This window comes from Haliaeetus albicilla, chromosome 8, assembly GCF_947461875.1.
Source record: "Haliaeetus albicilla chromosome 8, bHalAlb1.1, whole genome shotgun sequence".
Taxonomy (NCBI): Eukaryota; Metazoa; Chordata; class Aves; order Accipitriformes; family Accipitridae; genus Haliaeetus; species Haliaeetus albicilla.
Window position 1 is genome coordinate 33,203,097 of NC_091490.1, and position 27,233 is coordinate 33,230,329.

At 38.8% G+C, this 27,233-nt stretch overlaps 1 protein-coding gene across 5 annotated transcripts in view; it reads right to left on the minus strand.

The window, feature by feature from the left end:
- Positions 1-27,233, minus strand: part of RC3H1 (ring finger and CCCH-type domains 1) — an 80,899-nt gene that overhangs the window by 47,855 nt on the left and 5,811 nt on the right. For all 5 annotated transcript variants that reach the window (XM_069789620.1, XM_069789615.1, XM_069789619.1 and 2 more), the window contains exons 2-4: positions 9,064-9,432; positions 1,574-1,694; positions 9-248 (exon numbers count right to left, since the gene is read on the minus strand). In XM_069789620.1, coding sequence (XP_069645721.1) covers positions 9-248; positions 1,574-1,694; positions 9,064-9,294 — 592 coding nt within the window. In that variant the 5' untranslated portion in view covers positions 9,295-9,432. The remainder of the gene's footprint in view (positions 1-8; positions 249-1,573; positions 1,695-9,063; positions 9,433-27,233) is intronic.

Genomic DNA, 27,233 nt, shown 5'->3' on the forward strand with positions numbered 1-27,233 from the left:
CAACCTACCTGGTCCAAGGAACTGGCACCCTCTAGCTCTCACTGCAGCCCAGAGGTTGGAAGAGAGCTGTTGAGGATTTTGATGCTGAAGAATGAGCTCTGTGACTGTTCTTTCACCAAGTGACCGTGCTGCACGCATGGCTCTGATCCGCCCTTCTTCCTCCACTAGCTGGCAATGAACTAATGTCACAAGTTTCCTTTGCATGGGACGACTTAGCACACTCTGAGTAGTACTGTTAAGACCCACACCTTCAAAACAAAGTGAAGCAGAAAAAAATATAAACTACCTCATATCTCCTCTTCTTGTGCCAGCCTTCAACCACTGTACTGTAGAAGGGCAAACCCAGTTCTCCTGATGTCCACTTTGTTAAACAGAACACTAGAGAAGGCATATCAGAAGTTCATTTTTGTCAGTTTGTTTTACTCAGCATTAAAAGCAAACAGTTCCTGGGAGTCAGCTTTCCCACAGGTTTAAGTCTTGTGATTGACTGATTTGGCTCTCTAAGAAGGTGGAACCTCTAATGAATTCTCTCCTCATGTTGGAAGTCTGTCCTGCACCCTCCCATACAGATTTCCCAAGGTGTCTCCTCAAGGGTAGGATCCTACTGCAGTCCTTCCCTTATTCATGGGTTTCAGCAATCACTGCCGCCTTTGACATTTGTCTGTTTTCACAGGACATTTAGGGTTTTTTTTATGTACATCTGATATCTCCGCTGATTTGGCCTAGCCAAACCAAACTGGCCTGAGTTCAAAACTGTTTGGGTGATGTTTAATTATGTGCAAAACCTGTGATTCACAAATGTGCTGGGAGCCACTGAAACCAGGTTAAAGGAACGAGTGACTTGCTAGACATATGGCTGCCATACTGAGTTTGTTCTACAGCACTGAGCATGTTCACTGGGCCACTACTACTCAAGAGTGATACTGCTATCACACTGTACTAGTTGGAAAAGCTCGAGACAGCGTTTTGTAAAAATTCATTTTTGAAAACCTGGTGCCCATGATGCTCACCGCTACTACTTGGGTTGACAGATTTTCCAAGTCCACGATATGTAATATAGATAAAATCCATACTCTTGAACCGAGCACAGTTTTGCTAAATTAGATTTACTCAGATTGACCCAGCTTTTCCACATGATCTTGTATAAACAGAGTATTACTTATTTCTCTTATATATCCTATACACATGAACCTTCTCATTTCAGTTTATTTCTCCTCTACAAGCAAGCTGCATCACTAGTTACTTTGAAGCAAAGCAGAACTCAAACCCAGAATTATTTTGTTTTACTTAGTCTGCAGAGGCCAACTCAACTTACTACATGTGTCTCAACTTACTATACTGCAGGCAAATACCTCAGCCTTTTTTTGGTATTTTTTTTTTTTTGACAGAATGCCTTTAAATCCCCTCCCTCCCCCTAAGATATAAACTTAATGCTTAGGAAAGTTGTCTCAGTTTGTTTCTAAACAAGGTCTACATCCATTTTTCAAACAGACTAACTAGTCATTTGGATAGGTTGTTTTGCATCTCATTTGTGTCCAGCTTTCATTTTCAAAGGAAACAATGCAGGAACTACCTCTCGCGCTGCTGAGTGGTTTGAGGTACAATGCTAATTCTTCCACACATTTCTTGCCCTCCTCATAATGCTTGGTATCTTCAGCTCCACTACATAAAGTAATTGGCTGCTGCTCAGGAACCTGAAAGGAGACGACATGTACAACTATGATGAATATGCATAAATAAGTGGCAGTCATGCTTACAAACACCACACCAAGCTTGCTACTATCAAGTATTTCCTGTTTTGTTCCCCTTCTGTGTTTTCTTCTATATTAGTAAGCATTTTTCAGCTTGTTTAATGAACAAATATCATTAAAAAAAGTCAGCAAAAATGAAGACAAAAAATCTAAAGAATTTATGGTTAGCAGACTTCTTTTATTTGGTGGCTGACAGAAACTAGAAGCAGAAGACTTATTCCATGACAAAAAAATATTACATGGAAGACATGGCATTTCTTATAACTATAAAACTTTGGCTGAAATAACACACATATTGAGACATGCCCAAAGCTGGCTGGCCAAAAAAAAAAAAAAAAAAAAAAAAAAAATCAGAACAAATCAGATGAAACCTGGTTTGCAGGTAAGTACAGATTCATATCTAGAGCCTCACAGCTCTAAAATTGTCCAGGGATAAGTGATCGGAGCTACTTGGATTAGTAGGAGAAAGATTTAGCAGCAAATATACTAAGCCACCCTTGGAACATATTCTGACTAGACCCAATAATCAAGCAGCAAGACCAAGTTATCCTACACAGTGCATATGAACACACCCTGCAAGTATTAATCTGACAACACAGGCCAGTCACATTCTCGGGGTTTGTTTTGTTGGCTTTCTTGGTGGGTTTGTTGTTTTTTTTTTTTTTGGTTGTGGCATTTATTTCTTCATCCAGGCATTCACCAGAAATGAGGATTTTTCAAAGAGATATTGGACCACACCTCCCCCCGTTTATAATTTTGGTTTTTTTGTTTCCTCCAGTTAAATTCTTAAAGCTTTCAACAAATTTAAGGGTGCAGTATAGCACTGTATTAATGTTTTTCAACATCACTATTCAGCAATCAACTTAACATATGATGGTATAGAGAACTGGAATTTCTCAGAATACTAAACACGAGCACTTTTTGCATATGCTATTGAAGTGCAAACAGATCTCGGACTTCAACTTCTATTTCCAAGTCAATCACTATCCCACTGGCAGTAACAGCATGCTAATCCCACATAGCTGCTTACAGGGACAACCCAGGCCCTCAATCTAAAAGCACAAGCCTTTAATGTTTGAGTTAAAGACAGCTACAAACCCGCTAACCTTCACATGCAACCCAGCCATGTAAAGAGTAGTATTACAATGGCAGTGACAAATAAAAGCAGTGAACATATATTATATACACACATACAGATACATATATGGTTGCCACCACCAATGTGGACAGGAGCTTTCTTATCAATTTTAATAGAAAGTAATCTGTTTCAATCATTTGATCGCACTTCTACAGGTTTAGACAACTATGCATGCTAAGTTGCTCATTTGACACTCATTGCAAAATAAAAAGTTACTAGCTGCGTAACTCTTGCTTCTACAGCAGGTGACAAAAAAAAAATTCTCCAAATGTAACATATCAGCTGCACTTAAGAAAGTTGATACCACCCCAAAACTAACATCATCAGGATAGCCTGGATCTGACACCACCCCTTTTACTCCTATTAAAGGAAAAAACAAAACAAAGTTTAATCACACCAAGACAGCAAAGTTAGCCTGGATGCTTTTCACAGACTGCAGGTAACTTGTGAAGTTTTGGGATTTTTTTTGTTTTAATTTCAGGGATGGGGTGGTGTTTGTTTGGGGTGTTTTGTTTTTTGGTTTGGTTTGGGTTTTGGTTTTTTGTCTGTAAGCAAGAAAGCTTTCAGCAAAAGGAGCTTTTGCAATTATATCTTACAGTGGTCAGCCATAACTGTTGCAACAGCAACAGCCTCAGCTGGACTGGTTTCTTAATATTTGTTTCCCAAATCCCAACACCTTAAATATTTGCTTTCATGTTAACAGAATACTCCACCTCCTTTTCAAAGCCACTGTCATTTTAGCAGTCTGCTTCTGTCTGGAAAGTTATACAAGCAAAACTGGCTTATTGATCAAACAATGTGCATCTCATGCATTTGTGTGAAGATAGAAAGACTACACAGTCTCTGCCCTATTTACTGCTGTAATATATTTTGTGCAAATTCCTATTTACTCCTGCAAGCGTTCTATCTGGCACTGGTGACAACCCGACATACAACTACAGTGTTGCAACACCCAGCAGACAAAGGGGGCTTGGAACAGACATAGGACAGGAAGCCATGTTCAGCCCTGGATTTCAATCTTGAATTAAGGTAGGTTTAGCACACATTCACAGCAGTGGTTTGGAATGCCATACACAGCACAACTCCACCATCGAGTCACAAGGACTGTCTAGGCAACTAAGAGAAAGCTTCACCCCAGGAAAAAGCTGGCATAGAAAAACTTCCAAGAGTTAATCAAGCTATTCATCACTGTGTATCTGCATATCATTCCCATTTCTTCTCTTTGCAAGGGAAGCTTCAGTGTAAAAAAAATCCAAAACCTTTGCACAACTGTACTGTTTGCAAAATGAGCCCAAAAGACTTTAGAGTTTAACTTTCACCTTAAGCTAGAGCAAGTGTAGTACTGAAAAATAAAACAAGACACCTATTTAGTAGTTTCAGGAGTCTTCAGGAAACAAGAACATATTTCTACACACACACACTTCATCTTCACTCATGATGCATTCACAGTAAAACTTACAAATAATTTCCCCTTTTGCTGGTTCTATTATATGCACTTCCAAGACTTTTAAAAATATTTTAGTGTTAGAATAATTATAAGAACAGCATCTACCAAGAGAAAAATGGTAAAGACATGATTCATAAAAGTCACAGGAGATCTGAATTGTAATTTTGGCTCTATCATGGAATTGCTGAGGGACAACTGAGAAATAATTCAACTCCAAAGCATTTTCACTTCCCCTTTGCAAAATATCCTTTCAATAGCATGCAGGACCCTATGGTCACTTCTATTTACAACACCTTGAGAGCCTCAAAATAGATGCCCTGCAGAGTGAGTTCATTGTTTTTATACTCATTCAATATTCCATTCGCCACACCCTTATCAGTTTTCACTGCAAATATATTTACATAATATAGCAAACACCTCCCAAGGGGGACTAGAACAAGACAGGAAAAATAATCTCAGATGTTTAATTACTTTAAATTTGTGATCACTTTGCGTGCAATGACTGTGAGTATCCCAGCAGTGGAATGCCACCCATCAGCATGACTACTTGTGGCTGTGGGAAGAGGCAGGTTATGACGGCATGAGGAAGGGGACCGGAAAAGAATGCTAAAGCATCATCTCATACCAGGCAGTCATTTTGAATTGGTGATTTAAGCATAATTTGATGAAGGATGTCAGCTTGAGTTGTCAGTAATTACCTTTAGACATCTAATTGCAGAGAATGAGGAGAACACGTTAAACAGACCAAACCCCTTTTTGTCTGGTTTGCAAACTGTTTCCCAACATTTTTCTTTCCCCAAGAACAGATGATTTGCTTCCTGCCAAAAAAAAAAAAAAGCAAAACAAAACCCAAAGCCTACTGTCTTCAGTTCCTCAAGCATCTGCACTAAGGACAACTTCACAGATATTCCTCTTTTGTGGCACCTCATTTCACCAAAAGTTACAATAAAAAAATATCATATGTGCCACTAATATCTCTGCAGTTGTAATCTTCCCCTTTTGAAAGGGCTGTGAGTTAAGATCACTCCACCCATTCACTCGTCATATATGATTCCATTGCCTAATGCCTAGAATTATATTTATCATGTCCACGAGGAGACTATAAAAGAAATTAAAGCACCACAGGAATTTTTGCCACTTAATGTCACCTGTTTGGAACGTGCACACTGCTGTTTCATGTGTTAAAACAACAGGAGGGAAGAGCTTAGATGACAGATCCATGATTATGCACCTTCAAAACACTGGCCTGGTGAATGTTTAAAATAGTTGCATATAGTAACTAATATGTGGATGCTTGAATAGTTAAAATTCAAAACCTCATTCCCATAGAAACCGGCTTAAGGGATTTCTTTAGCCAAGAAGTTTAAAAAGCAAGGTATCCCATGAATGCCTTTTTGATTTGTGTTCAAGGCCATTGCACCTCCCTTCCCTCACAATACATTTAGCTCCTGCTTAGGCACTCAGCTATTTCCAGCTCTCCCAGGAGTAATAATTCTCATCTTCCCCTTACAATCCCTTCTCCCCTCTGCCATCTCTTATGTGGCTGAACTTATCTATATGTGGGCTAAATTGCCTGACCACTGCCTTCCAGAACAGACTGTGTAATCACTGCTGATGTGTACCACGCTACAGTGGGGGAGCAGGAATTTGAGTCTCTGCAACAGTTAATTTTCACATCAAGGGTGGCTATAACCTGGGCAACAGGTTTCATTTTTAGAAAGGGGTGGGGAGAGGGAAAACTGAGAAACAGGCTGTAATTCAAGTAAGAAACCAACCCTTTTCACCATTAAAGTGACAAAACATACACAGAGAGAGAATGCTCTCGTCAGAGAAATAGGTTACTGCTTTCCCCGGGTGACTGTGTGACAAATTTAGTACATTTTCCCCAGAAGCACAGTCCTGCTTATTTCACCCATTGTGCCTTCGCGAAAGTCAACCAACGTGACTTGCCCTGGAATCCTATCATTGCTACCAGTCACAGCAGAATAGGTTTGTTTCTTCAACCTGCCTGGTCTCCTCCTCTGCCTCCAGCAAAAAAGAGCTTAACACTTACAAATGTGTGAACTTCTCAGAAGCCTCCCCAAAGGGAAAAGAACAAACTGTTCTTCCCCCCAGATAAAAGCTTTAATTGTGTTGTACTATATTTCCTTCTAAAATGAAACCTGTTTTTTTGGAATTTATTACTTAAGAATAAAGTATTACACATCTCCATGGACTCAGGTTAAGGTGTACAAGCGTTTGCTGGAGATTAGGGGACATTAATGACACATACACCCTCCTGAAACTAAACCAAGAAGTGAACAAGAAAATGGACTTTGTTTCACTAGAGTTGATGATGATTACTCATGCTTTGTAAGCCGGCTTGCTGCTTGCAGATCATTTTTGTTGGTATGTTCCAAAGAGAGCCCACCTTCTTAACAGGACAGAGGTCAAAATTACTGTAGTTTCTCTAAAGTACTACTTTTTGGGTTTTTTTTTTTTGTCCTTGACCAAGCCTTTTTCTGTAGAAAGATCTTTAAAAAAGGCCATATAGAGACTAGTGGAAAATAGCAACTGTTTCCCTGTCCTTCAGGGCAAAGTAGTGTACTTATTCTCTAATACTCCATGGTCTGATAATCACTACAACAGGTGCTAGGAAGGGAAAGGGAAGAGAAAGGAGGGTGAGTTATACTGAATAGTGATTTCATTCACATGCTCATTGAAATTAGGAGCTGAGGAGGAGGTAGCGCAAATTTCTCTTAAGTTTGTCGGTAATAAAAACCCAGCTAAGATCACTGATTATTGTTTAGGTATCAGAATGGAGCGAGCAGCATACATGCAGAAATGAGTGGCAAATGATGGGGAAGGGAATACTGTCTCTTTTGGTGGCATTTGCAGCTTTAAGGTCGCCATGAAACAAGGTCCTATGAATCTTGATCACATAAAAATTTAGGATATAAAAAGGAGCACAAAAATTATGTCATTAGTTCAAAGTCTGAAGCTAGAGTTCAGAGCACTCTCAAGACAAATACAATACTATCATAAACCACTCTTGCTTCTTTATACCTCACACACATATGGATGAGGAAACTCTGGTTGGCTAACTAGCAAAACCAGAGTAAAATTCTCAATTACCTGTAACAGAGGTGGGGTGATTTTCCATCTCATTCCAGAGGATCTGGTTTTTATGGAAATTTTAATTCAGGCAAAGATAAAGTTAAAGCTATCGCACAGCTTCTCACAAAGCTTAATAAATGCACACGAAACAATAAAAAAATGCAGGAGGAAAAAGACATTTATCATAAACGTGGACATTTGGATACAGCTATAACTATTCTAGAAACTCCACAGAGGAAGGAAGAAGATAAGGGACAAAGAGAATTACAATACTTATTTATAGCATCAGCCACAGATTTCACACTGCTTGGAAGCTCTTCAAAGATGGTGGCATACACATATCACAGAAATGGAAGCACACAGTGTCATCACCCTCTCCTGCAGAGCAGGATGAGTCATTTAGCACAGCCAGAAACACAACTCATTTTTACAACTTCTGATATAACTTCCATGCCATACACAGCAAAAGAACAACAAATTAGCCGTATTACTTGATAAACCAAATGAAAAAAAAGAAGTGGCAAAAGCACATCTGGATCTCTAGGTCCCAGTACCTAACAAAAAGCATCATAAGAGCATCCTTCTTTCTTCCACATCTTTTAAAGTTCCTCCAAAACACAGCTCTTCCCTTTTCCCTGAACCATAAGAACTCATTGAGTTTTCTGCTGCCTCCAACTCCACTGAGCCCAGACACAGAAGCACAACAAAGGAAAACAATAAGCCCTCTATGATAACTGCATCCCATCTACATTTTTGTTCCTCACCCATAAGTTAGCCTCTTGCCAAGTCCACAATCCCGTCTAGCCTTAGGAGGTATGGGTCACAGGAAACTACCAGCGATCTAACCATGATAAGCTTATGCCAATGCAAGTCTGTGCTGCAACTGAACAGGGCAATCCTGCTTTCCACACATCCCTACCCCTTTGCTCAGCTGCCATCAGTACCAGTGCCACTGAAGCACTCATCCCCACCAGATCACTGGTTCAGCTGACCTCATGAGTACCCGTTCCAGCAGAAAGGGGAGTCTTGGGCAGGGTCCCCCCATTCACCTATATGGATTTAGATTAACATGTCAGCTCAGAAGTTACATTTCCAGAGCACAGTTTCAAATTAAACATAAGGCAGTATAAAAGCTGCTATCAGAGGGGTCTGTCCCACTTTCCTTACTCTCCCTTCCTGCTTTGGGGACAACCAGTCACAAGTCCATAGGGTGAATATGGTAAAGCAAGTAACACACCACAGAAGAATGGCTTCTCACCAGATAAGCTCACTGATCCAGTTCACCCTTTTGGCAGAGCATGGCTAGATAGGAGTTAGGGAAGAAGGAAGGGAACAGAACCAATCTGTTCTGGTGACAGCCCACAGTTACACTAAATTAGATGTAATGCAAAATGACACTCAGTGACAGGTAGAATCAAGATTTGAACTGTTATTCCAGGTACCTCTACTACAGCATGTCAAAGGCATAAAACCTGTATTCATCAAAGTCAGTCTACAAAAAGGTAGATGTCTACTCTACACACCATTAACTCAGAGTCATATTCTTTATTCATGACTTGTCCTCCTAAAAGGAAGGAGAAAAACAACATAAAGATTTAAAAAAAAAAAAAAAAAAAAAAAAGCACTGATACCTGAGCACCCACTAGTTGCAGCAAGGCTGAGTTCACAGGAAGGAGTTCAATGTCTGTATTGATAGTGGTCTGGTCAAAAGGGCATGCCTTACGGTGGAGCTTGTTGAGGCACATCTTGCAGACAGTATGGCCGCAACCCAAGCTGATGGGCTTCCGGATTGTTTCGTCGAAAGTCTGCGTGCAAATCGGGCAGGAGAGAAAATCCGTCCATTGTGGAGCTTGTACAGGCATTGCTTCAGGAGTTAATTGACAAGACAAAAATCTAAAGCACAGATTCCACTGGAATCAAAATCTTTGAAAAAAGAAGTCTGTTTGTTTTTAAATATCTTCTGTAAGTACAGACAGTCAGCACATAGTGTGAAACATAACCTAGAGGAAAACAGAAACAGAAAGTTAGTACTGGAACAGGCATGTGAAATCCTTTGTGCTAAGTAAATGCTACTTGTAGAGGTATAGCTGACCTAGGAGTGCAGTTCTGACATTAGAGGACTGAGTCATGACTTGCTTTAATTCCAGCTAGTCTCTGGCACTGGAAAAGCTACTTAAAACCGTTTCTGCTGTTATGCAGCTTAAAAAAAAAAAAAAAAAAAAAAAAAAATCAAGATAGTTATCTGTCTCATTGAAGTTACAAGACTAATTAGCTTTTAGCATTTATGTTCTCTTTTTTCTTTACAAATAAGCCAATTAACATCAACTAGATCTGAATAAAAGACAATTTTTGAAGGGCTGTTGTGCTTATTCCACTAAAACAATTTTTTTTTACTGTATTCATTGTGAGCTTTAAATAATTTTGCTTAGACAAGGCTTCATCCAAAACCTCTATCACAAGCAAGCTTTCTTCCAAGTTCAGTGGGCTCTGGACTGGCACACAATGACTCTGCGGAAACATTTGAGCTGCCATAGCCTCAAGAAGAAATGGATGCATGGCTCAGGGTACAGTCAGACACCATCTGCATGCAACACAGCTCACGCACATAGCTAGGTAATACCACATATTGGTACTACAGCACCTTTAAACAAGCTGATCTGTACAGAACTGCATGGTACCACGTGGTACCATGCATCTCAGTTACGCTGGAAATCTCCATGCATTACTGGGTATAATTCAGCATTGATAACTTGCCCTCGGTGTACCCACCAAGTAGCTCCATCCTTCCAAAGCAGGAAGGAAATTTCTAGAAGTCATTTTGGACTGGAAGAGTGACAACTGTTTCTCAAGGACTCTTTTCTAACCCTGATTTATATCATTGATTGCCTACCTAGAGATTATATTGACAGAGAAAGTAACATCTTTAATGTATTGAGAAATTACACTCAAACACTACAATAGAGGAGAACCCGGGAGGTCTTTATGACCTGGCACTTTTGAATCAAAATGCTAAGAGGATCAAATGTCACTAATTGTAAGGGAATGGAAGATAAGACAAAAAAAAAAAAAAAAAAAAATAGCAGAACCAGTGCAGGTCACACAGATTTACTACCAAACAGATTTTTCTAAATCAAGCAGCAAAATAACAGCAACAACAAAACACCCCAAGCACCCAAATGTGTTAGTTTCTCTTTCCAACACACCACCAGTGGCTTAGGTTTCATACCAAGGAGCATGCACTTGCTTGCTAATATCTGTTCAGATAGAAAGTTCTTATATAAGCAAAACAGCAACCTTTATCAAATCCTAGCTTAAGAAACCACCTCAGAATTAAAATCTCTGTTCTAAGTAAAGGCAAAGAGAAAAACTTCAAGCTAGGACTTGTGCAATTCAGAATCAAAGCATTTTAAAGCAGCAACAAAAATCTAATGCTAAAAGAGACTCTGAAAAGCCTCAGGCTTTTGTTCCAGAATTTAGTGCAGTGCTGTTCACAGTTAACATCATTTTGCCAAGGCAAACAGTTAACAGTTACTAGTTAAGCTTTTAGCCATGTTTCATCAATGAAACATTAAAGCTTAGTTCTAAAGCTAATGAAAAAAATTACTTCTATCTTCAAAAGACAACGTACAATGAATGCCACACAGCCACTGTTTACCAGCCAACAAGGAATCAATAAGAAATCAATAGTACCCAGACAATGTGGTATTGATGAAGAGGCACTGCATGTGGTTAACCCTACCACCATCATTGCACAACTAGAAGATCTGCCAAGGTTGTTCAGGGTTTCCCTCCCCAAATTTCCTCTTTAATAGAAAATCAATAATTTTTTTTTTTCATCTTGACAGCCAAACCATTCCCACTACTACTGTATCATCATAACCCAAACAGAAACATTTATACTTGCAAGTTACTTCACTGAGCTAAACTGCCTAAAACATCCAGGAAATTTATTTCCAAGCCTTCCCCCACTCCCTGCCCCCTTTATATATTTTTAATTAAACCTTGGTATCAAGTATTCCAGCTAGAATCATTCTTTGTAAACCAAATCTGTAATAGAAATTACCTTGAAACTCCACAAAAATCCTTCTGCAAAGAGCAGTACACAGCTTGATAAATCTAGTGTATGTATTGCTGTACTACGAAATACCATTTGAGATTCAAAATTTAAGGGCTGAATCATGTTGCTTCCTTTCTACCACACTGGTATTAGAAAAATCTACCAACAATCTCCCAGATACATCTGCAATTCAGAAATAATTTGAACAGTCTATTTGAAATATTATTAACCAAGTGTTAAGGAAAAGAGTAGTTTCTTACTAACTGAGGAAATCTAAAACCAGAAGCTGACATGAAGCTATACTGTCAACACTAGAAAGTAGACGTGGACATCGAGATTCCACCATCCCAGGCTCTGAACTGGAATAAAGGAGCTGAATACAACTTTAACATGAGTTAACTAATTAAAAAAAAAAATAAACAGAGACTTGTTGTTCCTACCTGTACCTCTAGCCACTCCATACAACTGGCATAATGGAATAGGTAATATTTATTTATGATCTCAATAGTCAAAAGAGAAGTTTGAGGAGTCTGGGGATGGAGGGAGTAATTAGTAGCATCTCCGATCCCTTATTAAGGCAGGTCTCAAAAGGCTGGAGAACAACAGAAGCAAAGCTTACACACAAGCACAACTCTCAGAAGAGTCCTAATGAGCCCAAGCCTGGCACCAAACTGCCAGAATAGAAGGGCACATCACACATGAATGGAAAACCCACAGCCCTGACTGTGGATATGCAATCACTAGAGGCACGTTTCACCAGTGGGTGACAGTTCCCCCTTACCCATGATGGGCTTCTCTCCTACCCCTCATTTCACCAGACTCTGCAGTGCCTGTGGACATGTACTGGTGCCTAAATGCCAGAGGAAGTCTACAGATAGCACTGACAATAGAAAATGCGGCTGAGAGAAACCTCAGGAAATCATCTGTTTCAGCACAGTCTAACTGCTGGAACAGATGGCTAACGGGCTTGATCCAGCCAACCTTTTCCTCACAGGAGAAAAGAATAGCTGTTTGAGCAACAAACCCTGCTCTGCTAATAAATCTCCCAAGCAGATCAGCACAGAACTGTGGAATTCCTCTGGTCCCACATAAGACAGGAATGGCATTACAGGGACTGACGGTTCATGCATAAAGGCTGGCACCAAACCAAGTACTGCTGTCACCGCCACAGCTTTCCATATATATGCTCCAGTTTTCCTGCTGGATCTTCAATCTTCAGACAAGGAAGCAGTCAAGTGCTGAGATACAACATAAATCTCTCCCAGGCACAAAGCATACAGATGGGGTATACACGTAAGAAGTGAAGCTGGGAAAGATGTGCACCTTTTCGCAAGGTTTGTGACTTGCTATGACCTTGGAAATAACTGGAAACAAAATATTCTCTAACTTCAAAGAGCTACTTTAAACAGGAGAGATTACAAACGGCAATAAAATAATGGAAACACAACAGTTTCATTATCACAGACAGCTATTAGAACCATCATCACTACAGAAAGAGAACATTTCCTTGTACTGGTAAAGTAGGAAAAGTATATTCACACTTTCACGGTACAACACTTTTTAAAAAACGTTTCCCTCCAGCATTATGCCAGAGGTGAGCAAAATGCAAAGAATGCAAACATTTATAAAAGACATATCCATTTAAATAAAATCCCCCTCCCCATAATATGACATTTTTAACCCACCCTCTCAATTTGCTAAGTATTTCACACCTATTAGCTTCCAACACTTCGAATATATATATACACACACACACTCTTCTTTGTGCACGACTGAGGAAAATAAAGATACGCCAAAACCCAAGAAAGCAAAAAACTAAAGAGACACATCCACAGTACATAAACTAGAAGACAAGAAGCTGTAATTAAGAATGAAGATGCCCCAAGACATAGACCTTGAATACTACATTGGGACCAGAGACAGATTTATTTCATTATTTCTTAGTTTGAAAATATAGAATACCTGTAGGCAAGTCTCCTCCTCCTGCTTAGCCCTGCATAAGCCGGTTTTATCCACAGCTAGAAGGAAAATTTCTCCTCTCTTCTGGCCCCCCCCCCCAAAAAAAAAAAAAAAAAAAAAAATCCTTGAAATTCCATCCTTCAATCCAGACTGGAAATGTCAGGCTGTAATCAGATCAGTGACCCGTCTCCTCTGGGACCCTGCCAGTCCTTCAGAGAAAGACAGGATCATTCTATAAACCACCAGGGCAACTGCTCAACGCTTTATCACATTCCTTATTCTGCCAGACTACAACGTACAGGAGTAACGCAGTCTCCTGTCCAAGCTGCATTACATCTGGGACGGCCAGAGCCTTCTACACATAGCTAGAAAGCTTTGCAGATTCAACCCTCGAGAATAACATGTTTTTAAAACACAGAACACTTGGTACCAATATCTACTGGCATCAAGTTTCACACAGAATGACATTCAGAAAAACTCTCCTGCTTTCTGTTAAAATTCAACTTCCTTTAAATTAGTCGCACTTTCCAAGTCCTTCGGTACACGTACCACGTATATACTGACTTCTCTCACAAACATGTTATTTGGACCTAACGCGTACTAATACAGACTTACCACGTGCCACTTCGTCATGCACAAGTTGGCCCTGATCTTTCCCAGCAGCAGTCCACAGTAAGTCATGCTACAGTTTAAGGCAGATGACTCAGCACACCTACAGGGCACCCGCTGCTCGGTTTCTGCCGTTTCAGTATATACAGCTCTTAAGAGCATTACCTGCTCCCATGTTTTTACTTATGTCTCTACTGCATTTCACTAAGCTTTTCTTACCCAAGCAATATCATCATCTTCCTGACATTTGAAGATCAAAATTCTGAATAATAGTAACTTTTAATGTCTGCTTTTATTGTAGTCCTGAAGCTGTTTCATTTTTGCTGAGTCTCACTCAGAAATAATATGAGTAGAACTTCCTGTAGCAGTTAAGAGTGAACATGTAAGTAAGCCTATTTAGTGCAAAGCTTAATACTATAGCAGCTCCTCACTGCCAAAACAAACTCAAGCTTGCCAACCAATCTGCTCACAGAAATACAGCTCTTGGCTAATGTATAATTTAATCTAATAAAGAAAATGCCATTTTATTAATTCTTTTAAAGACTCTTGCTCCTTAGTAGCAACATACCCATTTCTGAGAAAAAGTAACCTAGCAAAGATGCAGTCCTCTCTCCTGTGAGACTGGTTCTGTGATACATTAACTACTTCAAAACCTCTCTGACACTCAAGATGAAATAAAACAACAACCTAAATGAAATTCACAGATCACAGTAAAACAATTCCTAACTAGTAAGGATTACCAGATACCCTCAGTGCAATCCTAACAAATAACTGGATCCCTCCATACTTGCCTCGTGCCAAACAGATACCACTGATTTCCACCAGTGCTTCACAGGACCTATTTAAGTAAGTTTTCTACTCTAGTGTGCTCTATGTAATAAACACCATTTCTGACCACACTTAAGTATCTTTGTCTCTTTCCTGAGAAGTGCAGGACCTAATACTTTAAGAAGTCCAGAGTTTCATTTTAAGGAAAAACCGACCTGACAACCCATGGGAAACCCTGACCAGCCAAAACTAATGGGTTGTTTATAGAGACTCAACACTTTGTTCTCAAAAGGCATGCTGAAGCCACACAGGAACACCCCATACTGCCAACTTCACGGTTCACAGAAAAGGATCAATCAGCGTGTCTTCCATATCCAGTTCCACAGAAAAACCTCTGAAAAAATTAAAAAGGGAGAGAAAGCCCATGCTGATCAGAGAAGAGTAGGTCAAAGAAAAAAGCTTCTTACCTCCGCCTGGGGAGCTCCATGAACAACACATACAGTAAACCCAGAACAGTATTTCCAATAGATTGAGATTTTTTTTTTCCCCTCCTGTTTGCTCTCTGAAACTTCACTGTACACCATCAACTGACAGCAAATGCTTCACTTCCTCATTCCTCCTCTGCGCATGCCTGCTTGCACACACGCTCCCCAACACCACTGAACACTTGCCCAGAAGACAGAGCTCTGTAACAAAATAAATTACCACCCAACAGCAAATCCTGGAAGGCTGTGTGTAAAACATGTTCCCACCCTTCTTTCAAAGCTACATAAACACCAACAGGCTTCAGTGGCCCTTTAAGTCCCTTGAAAAAGAAAAAAGAAAAAAAAGATAAAATCATGAACACCATCAAAGTTCTGTTCCAAACTCATTGGAAGCTCAGTTAAATCAGATTAAAGATTTACTTTCTTTTACCCTCAATAATTTTTATTTTGACTGTGAAAACAAAGGAAGAAGTTTATCTACTTTCATGCAAAAGCCTCTTATTTTGTAGTCTGTAAAGCACCTTTGGAAAACGGAGCCAGTTAAGGGCAAGATGTTATCCCCCATTTGAAGCTTCCTGACCTGTAAAACCACAAGGGAAACAAACCAGAAAAAACCCCAAAACAAACCACCAACATCACAACTCTACCACAGTACCTCCCCAAAACAGGATCTAAAAGCAATTTACAATGATTTAAGCTTCATAACATCCTGTGAAGCAAGAGCTAATGTCTTACTACAGAATGGAAAACTGTTGAATAAAGTTATTAATCCAGTGCTTCACAGGGAAAAAAAAAATTGAATGAAACTTAATATGCTGTTTTCTTGACCTCTTATTCTTGCTCAACATTCAATCACTAGTCTTGCACCATTATGGTCAGGAACATTGACAACATGTGTGTAGAGGAAGCTTAAACCTCCCTGCTCATACCCCCCAAAACATACAATATGCACATGGCTCCAACAGTAAGTTTTTGGGGAAGATATACATGACTAACTTCATAATTCCTGGTTGATATTATACATCCCTTAAAGCTTATTTAAAAGAAAGAGGAAGTGACCAACTCTTAATAGTAAATGGTTTCATGATCTATAACCTAGGGAAATTTTTCTACCAATCATGAGGACTCCCAAGCCCATTGATGATTAAGTCTAGGGACTTAATAGCAGACAAGCACATCTCGAACATGTTCCTTTCATTTCAAATTAAAAGAGTTCTTGCATTTGTCAATGCAAATGACTGGAACAGTAACACGATGATTAAACCAGGATTAGAAGTGAAGAACCAAACATATTAACAGAAGAAAGGCAGAAGGCACTTAAAATACCCACAACAGTTTACAGAAGAGAGACTTTGGTTCAACTGGTCAAATATTCAAGAGCTATCAATCCTGCTCTCGAGGAAGGAAGCAAATAATCTGCTTTTCCCAGAAGCAGATACATGTTTGAACAGTTGAACACCCAAATAACCAGAAGAATTGCAACAACTACAAATTTGAAAACTAAAGCTAATGATCAAGCAATTAATGTATCCCTGCAGAATTACATTCTGACAGTGCTGAGTCTGAGGCCTTTTCCAAGTAATTGGGGAAGTTAGAGAGGACGTTTCCTTGTCTATACCAGAAGATCAGAAAAAACAGGTTAAGTTTTGTGTGTCCAGGAGGACTAAACTTCCCTATGACAGTTTTTCAGAGGTTATACAAGAGCCTATTATTGCAAAAAAGTTTTTTTGTTTAGTTTAAAAAAACAACACTCACACAACCTCCAGATTTGCTAGTGCTTGCCATCAGATCACCCATGAAAGGAGCCATAATAAAGATAAACAGGACAAGCTTGTGAAAGTCTTCAGACTCAAGGGTACAGACTCACATTACCTCTTGTATGAGCTAGGGAAGTCGCTACTCTTCTTTACTCATTCCTTTCTAAGACTTCCAGCTGAACTGTTTGCATAGTTGTTCCCCAGTTGAAGCTAGCAGTTTTAAACACAGGTCTTTAATAAACACTGGTAGGCAGAAATGTGGGCGGACAGCAATTACACAACCAATACCTCATTTTAACTGAAACAGGGCATCAAATCAGTCACACAAACAGCTCATCTAATCTAAGTAGTAAACTTCAAGAAAAGAAAGCAATGGGAAGTGGGTAGCATTCTGGAGACTGCAAACACTTCAGCTGTATAGGCACAAGTGAAAGAACAGGCACCTTTGAGTCCTAACCTGCTGAAGAAAAACTTTTTTTCTATACACCTTTAGTGATTTGAAGTATCAAAAGTATCATAGCAGTAGTAAGATTGGCATCTGCTAATGAGAAACCATATTAAAGATCAAAATCACTAAGGCCAGTATCATTCTTTCCATGCAGGAATAACCTACAGTTACATGACTACTACTATAGGTGTTCAGTAGATGCAAAGTAAAATTAGGAAAGGCAGGGAAAGATCTTGCTGCCACTGCAATGCCTTTGTCATTTTTTACACTGAGATAAGTAGCCATGAATCACTTAGTTAAGACCCAGCACAACTCAATGAAAGAGAAAGCATAAAAAACCCCAATCTAACAAAAAATTAGAAAGTGTTGCTTGCCACCCACTCTCCACTAAGAGCTTGTCTCCCAACTTGATTCAGCAGCTGTAATTCCGCTTTGATGTCAGTGACGCTACAGCTACAATAATGCTACCATTGCAGTGTGAAACAATGAGACAGAGAAGGGGAGAATTAAAGTCAGGCTGGAGACACTGGTCAAAAACAATCCAAAAAAGTTCCCCAGCTTCCAATCTACAATGCAACCTTTAACAATCTACCCCCAGAAAACTTTTGTAAGAAACACTCTCTCTGGAGGAAAAAAAAAAAAAAATCCAGAAATTGCCACAGCTGGAGCTTTTTGGGTGCTTTGTGTGTGCAGGCTTTTTCATAGCATACTGTGAAAATATTACTGAAAATATTTCTTTGACAGACTTCCAAGGCTAGAATCAAGCAGCAGTCTGAAGTTCCTCCCCATTTTCTTCCCCTTATGTTCAAGAGTTAGCACCGTTCACCATCCCCAAAATGTTTTTGTTTTCAAGCTACCTAGTAGATTTCAAAAAAAAAACAACCCCACCCAAATCTCTTATGTCCAAAATTCCAGGTACAATAGTAAGGAAATGCTGAAATATACTGTAAGAGCAGTATTAAGTGAATACACCTGCTACTGCCAAGCATAGGAAAGAAGAGGCTTCTGTTTCAATGAGTCATTAAAAGTAAAATGTAAATTTTACATAGAACTTCACAGGTATTCAGAAAACAAATATTTTGTGTCCATTTGAAAACTCTGTCTCAGAACTTCCTCCTTAGTGTTCTCCCCCCCCTTTAATTTCTTTGATTTGGAGATGTTTTTTCTTTTCACTTAGTAGAAGCTGCCCCCATTTTAAAAATAGATGTCAAACAGCTTCATGTTAATAACTGTTCACATAACAGTAGTCTAATAAAGCTTCAGTTATTCTATTTAACTTCAAAGCAGATTATTTTGGAAGACTACACTTAAAACATCAAAAAGATCATTTAATAAAAGCACAAAGTCATCCAAGAGCAGTGAAAACAACTAATGAATTTTTAAACAAAACTACAAATGTAGTTGCTCATCTGCTTGTTTTTTAATTCATGAGTTCATTTTAAACGTACTATAATTGCAAGAAAGGTTCTCTTATTACATGTTGTATACAAAATAATCTCTAGACTACTGTGATGTTATTTCAAAAGGCAGTGGAAGACCTAGTTTGTTGGCACATACACTTCATCATAGCAGGAGTTCACAGTGACAAAATTTTTTTCACCCCTTGAGCCTTATTACAATTCTACACCCTGTTAAACCCTTCTCTCAAACATTTTAAGACAGAATTATTAAACTATATCAGTTTCAATAATTCAGCCCCTCTACTTCAGGCACCTGTTCAGTCAGCCATGTGAGAGCATTACTACATTAGTAAGAAACTGTATGGCACCATCAACTTCAGAGAAAAGATGCACATTTGAAAACAGTTGTCAAAACACTGTTCTGCTTACCACAACACTACAGTCATAACAACCACTTCCAAAAAGTGGAGGTAGGCAGACCAAGAAGTTGCTAATAGAAGATAATCTAGGGTTTTTCCCGTTTCTCTCCCAGATCACAGTTTAAGTCTAGCTGCACTCATCCTGTCTAGAACTAAAAAGAGAATTGTTAGAAGATTAGTGAAAACACCCAAGCTGTAAACAAAGACCAAATCATAGCCACTACCTACAAGCATGATACTCCAGACAAGATTTAACACCACAGCAACAGAATTTCATCTCTACTAGAACAGCAGATAATAACCTGCATTGCTTACCACAAGCTAACATGGTTAACCATCTTACCCTTGCGAGGACTGCAACATTCAGACTTATGTTTTCATTCTACCACCAATGAAGACAGATAATGAAACTTTACCTATCTGGCATTTTCAGTGCAGTTTCATGCATGTCTTACAGTGGGGGCAAGTCAGAACTGCTTGTCAGAAAGTACTCTTGTGCCAGCTCTAGATCTACAGATGTCATCTATACCAGGGACTTGAAGCCTGTCAAAAACAAATCCCTTTCCTTCCCACATTAGCTTCTAACAGACTCCAAAAGCTGTTCCAGATCTGTTAAATGGTCAGGCAGTCCTGGAAACATAAGGGAAAGAGTGGGGGAAGCACAGAAGAGGGAAACTTCAAGACAGCCTCTTTTAGCATCAACACAGATTTGTCAAGTTTTTAGGTATAGTTTCATGAGCAGCTTATTTGGGCACAACCAGGGCAACACAGAGTTTTAAGTATGTCTTCACTAATAGAAGCCATCTCTAAAGTATTGGCTAAATTATAACTACACATTTAAATGCTATTAAGCAATCCTAACAATGAGGTCTACTAAACTAACAGTTTGCAATGATGAGAGTAGGTGAAATGGCATAAGGAACTCAAGTGATAACAACCCACGGAATTGTTCCTTTACACTAAATCCACCCCAAAATTATTGTTTCAAAAACTATGCTTCACAGCTAGATTTAACCAATGTTTCTTGACAGTGCAAGTGACACAAATACAGCCAAAACCATCCTTTCAGTTCATCAGTTATAGCACTGAGGAAAGTGCTATCTAAAGAAGATGAAAGAACGCTGTAGTGGTCCATAACTCCCAAGTTCTACTGCTCCTAGAACCCAGAGCTGCAAACAAAGAAGCAACCATGTAAATGCTACAATAGCTGATACAAAAAATAGCTCACAGGGACCAAACCAAGCCAGATACCCTCTTTTGGTAAGCCTCGTAGTGGCTTCACTGGTAATAATAGCAGGAATATTAAGAAAAAGAATGTAAGTTTCACAGATGACTATTGACACAAGCTGCAATTGTGTTTTAATAACATAACCTAGTCTACACTAAAGCTCTGGAGTCATCCAAGGTTAAGAGGCAGCTTGTTGCAGAAACGGCACTGAGCCTGGAGAGTTTCAGCTCTGTTGTAACAGTTGCATAAAAAAAAAAAAAAAGACAACTTAGGTAGTCAACATATTATTCAATATTTTCTCCCCACCTCTGAGCATAGTTTTGTTGTAAAAATCTAAACACTATTCAGCATGGACAAGCCTGCTCATCACTTTTAAGTAGTGTTAAATTACCATTCACACAGGGCTTAAAGTCTTTTAATATCAGCAGGAGAGGTCACACAACTGTTGATGAAAAGCAGGTTAATTCAGGTACTTCTGACTCAGAATGTAATTGAGCCTCATTTGCTTTAAATGCTACTGGCACTCAGTGATTCAATTTGTAGCACTGCTAAAAAGAGCAGTTCCAGAGGCCAGAAATAGCCTGGGGCATGGTACTCCTTTTGAATGAGACTTTTCATGCAACCTTCAATTATAAGGAAAAAAAACCCAAAACCAAAAAACCCCAACTTAAATATTTTGCTGCTTTGGTGTTAGTCTCACTTACCTTCCAGATTTATAAAAATAGCATCTTTTCTTTACAGCTTTACAAGATCATTAAAAACAGTACTAGTGGTTTTAGTGAGTGGAAACAAAAGGCTCAAGTCTCAGGGTTTCCATTAAACACCTACTCTTAACCAATAACAAACATATCAGAGCTTAACCACAAAAATGAAAGCTGCTGCCTTTTTTTTTTCTTTTTTTAATTTTTTTTTTTTAGTATAGCAAACAATGCAAGACAGTCATGTATAAGCAAAAAAATCCAAACCTCCAACATCCCATTGATCCTCCTATCAGTAATGGATAAGAGGTATTTTTATTTTTGGCAGGAGCATGAATTTAAATGGGAAAAAGAGTATCTTACATCCTCTTAAAAGAAGTTTTGAATTATAACCCTAATTATAAAAGTTTAAAGTTACATAGCTTGAAAATCATCCAAGCAAGAGGGCAAAATATAATAATCCTGGGAAGTTACCTATTAAATATCCATTGCCAACTTGATGAATTTTGCTGCTCCAGCCTTATAAAAACAGTTCTACTCCAGACATGTAATTTTGTCTTTTAGAAGAAAGTTCTCTTAGAAGAAGTTTCATGCAGAGTAAGCAGTAAATAAGTGGAGAAGTCCATGAAGAACAATTTTCTCATTCTCAGTTATTAATGCTAGGTCTTAAAAGATGTATTCATCTCTGAAAACATATTACAACTATATTATAGCAGTATCAGCAACTGGAACGACATAAAATAAAAAATACGTAGGACACAGTCTCACAGACTCTATTGCCAGAGTTCTATTAGTAAAAAGTATATAGTTCTCCATAGTATGCTGAACTAGTCTACCTTTTTAAAAGCGAAGGGTACACTTCTGTTTATGAACCTTATTTACAGAAAATTAGACCTCACTCATGGAAAACTAAAGACTGGAAGATACTCAGAAAGAAAACAAGAGTAGCTGCACAGTCAAGCATCTTTTTACTTCATTTGGGTGTTTTAACTTCCATTAACAATCTCCTTTAAGTGGTCACAGCCCACCAAGAGCTTTTAATAGGCACACCATCACAGACTGCTATGAGACTACAAGTGTTTTGAGCCTTCACATGCCCTGACTGCAATATTACCTATTCCAGTACTTTGAGAGTAATCTGATGTTTTACAGTTACCGCACACATGGACTACACAGAAAGCTACTTCTATTTTTTGGATTACCTTCTTGTAGAGCCTTAAAGTAGAACAGATGCACTTAGCTGCCATTCATACCTCTACTGCTGCAGACCAAGCCAGGGTGACAAGTAAACTTTGTACAGGCAATATTTGTATGACTTGATCATTTACATTCCCTCTGTCTTGTATTGTATAAGCTCCTGATTAAACGGCAGGTATCTAAATATATGGTAAGGCATAGGAAGGGAAAACTGGGCATTGAAACCATCTTACCACCCATGCAGTCAACATCCTTTTACACGTTCCTGTATCTAGCCACTCACTGTTTTGGGAATAAAAGCAATGACAGTAAGCTAAAACTGCATGACAAACAATTAAAAAAGAAAATTCTCAAAATCTGTAAGCCAAAGCCACCTGTAATGGCACTACAGAAGCCATCATAATTGCACTGGGAATTATTTTCTTTAATACACAAAACCTAACAGGAACAAAGCATTTAAATGTATTTATTAGCATACTGCAGTCATTGGATTTTCACAGGCTTACTGTCAATTTTCATTCTGTAATGACAGCTCACATACCAGCTTGTCACATCACCATGACTGATTCTATTCCCACTTCTCAAAAGCTATACTAATTCATTAAGGTAATTTTAGAACTTATCAGATGTGCTTGAAGGAAAGGATTGCTCTCACTCACTTCCCCTTCCTGAAGGTTCCCCATTATTGTCACATGAACTGGCAAATGAAATGGTCTAAGGCTTTCTTTTTCCTCTATCCTGGGGAAAGGGGTGGGGGGAAAGACAACTAACATTTTTATTTATCAGGTGAATTCATATATTACTCACAGGAAGGCAAAGTGGAATGGTGTCCCCCCCCTTCAGATTTTACATAAAAGAAAATGCGCCTGTGATCGTTTTAATGCCTAGTGAGTAATACTGACACCACACCTCATTCTCATCATGCAGTGCATAATGCGATAGCCACACCATGACATCCTCAAACACCAATGTATTACTTACCCCACCAATACCAAGTATTTCTGTGGACACCTTTCTTCCTGCTATGTCCTGAAATCATCTACATCATGCCCAAGCTTCAGCTTGACAGAGCTCAAGTTGTTCTATTCTAAACTGGTCTAGTGAAGCTGAAAACCCACATAAAAACGGCTGTGATCATATAATTCCTCCTCAGAAACACACCCAGAGACATCCCCACCCAGTCCTTGTGTGCTATTTTGTTACAAACGTTTGACTGAGAAGTTCCACACAAAAGGAGTGACCAAAAAAGCTAAATACAGATCTCTCTGCTTGCTGAAGCCATGTAAATCCTCAGACTCAGAAAACCAGGAGGGAAATACTTAATTTCTATGAATTACAGTGCAGAGACTTTGACACTTAATGTAGAATAACCCAACCGATTAATTTCCAATACACCTGGTACAGGAATAAATGCTAAAAAAAAAATTTTAAAAAAGCCTGAAAGCAACTTGCCAATTTCTACGTCATCTTATTACTCCTATTTTTATTCCTTCCTTTTCGCAAATGCTACAGAAATGAGACAGAACATCACACATTCAGGGGAGATGAAAATTTTGCCAAGTGCCCCATCCTGTGCTGCCCCCCCGAACATATTCTGCAAAAATTACAGTGCTTGGTGAGAAGATAAGTCTTCTTAACTCTGTTAATAATTAGGAAAAAGGATAAATTTAGTACAAGTATAACCTATGGAATTTATTTTGCTTTGCAGCCACAAAGCTGTCAAGTCTCTGCTACCAGATCTCTCTTGCTCTAACCATAAGTCTGCCTTTCTCTACCAGCAGCCCTCAAAACAGGAGGCTGAAAAGAGAGATGCTACTCTCAAAATCCAAGCAGGCTGTCAAAGGTGACTTATTACAATACGGGTCCTTAGTCTGGAAAGTACCAACTGGGCTGTGCCTTTCTGCTTTCTGGTAAAGTGTTTAGGAGAGCTATGTCCACAGCCTTTATTATTTTAATAATAAAAATAAGAAGTATCTTGCAGTCTGAGAGAACCTTTATGACCACATCCAGAGTCACCAGTAAAATGCTAAGCAGCACCGCTTAAGGCAAAACTGAAACGCTACATTTCCCAATGTATTCTGACACAAGTCAGAACAAGGTTATTCCCAATACCTCTAGTTGCCTACTGTTATCAACAGGCAGTCTCTTACTCTCAAAAGCAAAGAGGTGGGATGATTTAGAGGGTTTCCAAACACAGTCAACCCTTACTTTCAGCACCTTTTCTCTGCACTAAATCACAATTACCAATGCAAAACAAATTGTCTCCCTGAAGTGCATTAACACAAATACATCCTCAAACATAACAAATGGAAGAGATGATTTAGAAGAGAAAAACAGAGAATCATGAAGTAAGGTGTCTTCAAGTCAGGAAAAGGCTCTGTATAAAGTACAACACAGTAGATAAAAGGCATAAAAAGGTATCACAGAAGCGATGTCTTCAGATAGCAGTCACAACATGATTTAATACAGAACACAAATACAAGAGACTAACAATGCACACAAGCATTAGCAAGTCCAGAAGACAACCCTGACAGTTCACACCTTTTCTGTAGAATCCAGCAACAGCTGGCAACAAAACAGTCACATTTAAAATAGTCTGGACTATTCCAAGCAACCAAAGTTTAACTAATTCTCACTGTCCTGAATAACATTTTCTTTCCACTTGTTGTATGAATCACCTACAAAGAGGTTACAGTGTCCAGGCTTCCATCCTTAAGCCGTCGTTAAACAAGGAAGACTAAAATTAAAATTCACCATTTTAACTAAAGTTTTTTGCAGCACTACTAAGACCTCTCTTTTAATTAATTCTACAGGAGGCCTTTTCATGCAATTAAACAGGGGAATGACTCATAAACAGGAAGGACAGCCCAAGTTGTAGCCTCTGGTTTAACTTACCCAGTCCATTCCATCAAGCCAGTTTAGCCCAACTTATTTTTATCTTTATCCTTTCAAATTTGCAGCAACAGCCAAAGTAGTCACGAGGGAGCACGCCATGAACAATGCTCCCTAACTTCTCACCAGTTCTGGAGGAAGCAGTGACATTTTAATAGTCCCCAGTAAAGTCCAAGAACAAAGAGTCCCACGGTTGCTCCACTATTCAAACAGCCCATCCTGCAAGTCTGAATTGTCAAATAACAAAATTAATAGGCAATATGCCATCTCTGTTACCTGCATTAGCTAGCTGAATTGAATACTGGCTCATATCAGAGCAAAGTTAAATTAAAAAAAAAAATAAAAAAAATCACTTGGAAGGAAAGTAGCTAATACCAGAGAACGAAAGATCATTAAAGAGAACAGGAGAAGTGAAGATACCCATGGATCCAGGAAAAAAAAAAAATTCTAAAAGAAAACAGAGCATTTTAGCAAGCAAAGAAATAAAGACTCCTTACAGAAAAGTCATAGAATGGTTTGGGTTGGATGGGACCTTAAAGATCATTTAGTTCCACCCCCCTGCCATGGGCAGGGACACCTTGCACTAGACTAGGTTGCTCAAAGCCCCATCCAACCTGGCCTTGAACAATTCCAGGGATTCCAGTCATTTCAAATCTGGAAAGATATATAGAAGAGTGGTATTTTCTTTGTAACTGCTTTAGCAATTTGTAAGAATTTGCCCTGTTCTGATCCATTCTGAAACAAAATCCACATTCTCTTTACAAAGCCAGTAAGACCAAGAATTACTGTCCTTCTGGAGCTACTATAGAAGAGCTAGTCATTTTCCAGCTTCCAAAAATTTTTGAATTGTAATGTCTACACACACAATAATTGGTAACAATGCAGGTGACCAATGACAATTTCAGTATTACAATAAACAACTATTTATCAAGATCTTTTGAATTTGATTAATTGTTTGGTTTTTACAACAAGGTACTTTGTCAATTTGGTACGTTACATGTAAACACCTGAGCTCCTCTGACATGTCTAAAAACAATTGCCCAAATGCCACGTAAAACAGACTTAATTACTCTAGAGGAGCTCAAGAAATACCTACCTAACCAAGCTAGAAAATACATCATACATTACTGTGAAGATTTTTCATTTATAGAGAGTGGAGGCTGAGACTTGCTTCACAGTATGCATACATTCCTACTCTTTCTTCCACGCCTCCTGTATGAAGCGGGACAGCATTTTGGCATTTTGTATCTCCTCAAACCACTCTGAGCACTTCACTGTGGCACAACACCCAGGTTTGATTTTTGTAAAATGAAATAGGAATTTTAAATTGTGAAACATCACAAACAGAGATGATTGCTTCACTGAACTCATGAGCATGAGCAGATTTTTCAAGATTTCATTAGCACAGCATTCATTTGTAAAGGCAGGGGAAATTTTTCTACTGAGCCTCCTAGAGAATGGCTTCCAATCAAACATGAGATTTAATTATCATTAGGCCTGCATAACTGCCAGAATTATTAACGGTCATAAAATAATGTTTATGCAGCATGTCAAAATTTCAGAATGCCATGTAAGCTAATCTCATTTTCTACTACTTCTTTCAAATTTAGTAGCCATTAATTTCAAGGTCTCTCCTTTGGTTCTTGCATCTTGGCACAGGATTAAAAAAAAATATATATATAGGGCACAAAATGCTTTAGTCTTGCTGTACTGTGAGTACCAGATTCATCAGATACAAACACTAGATAAGGAAGTCTTAACACTTTCATTTGTTTGTACAGTTCCTAACATCAAATAGTAACTGAAGGACTTCCATTCTAAACTGGTAACAAAAGGAAAGGGGGGTGTGGGGGAGAACAAGCTGAAAGAATGTGACTTACAAGA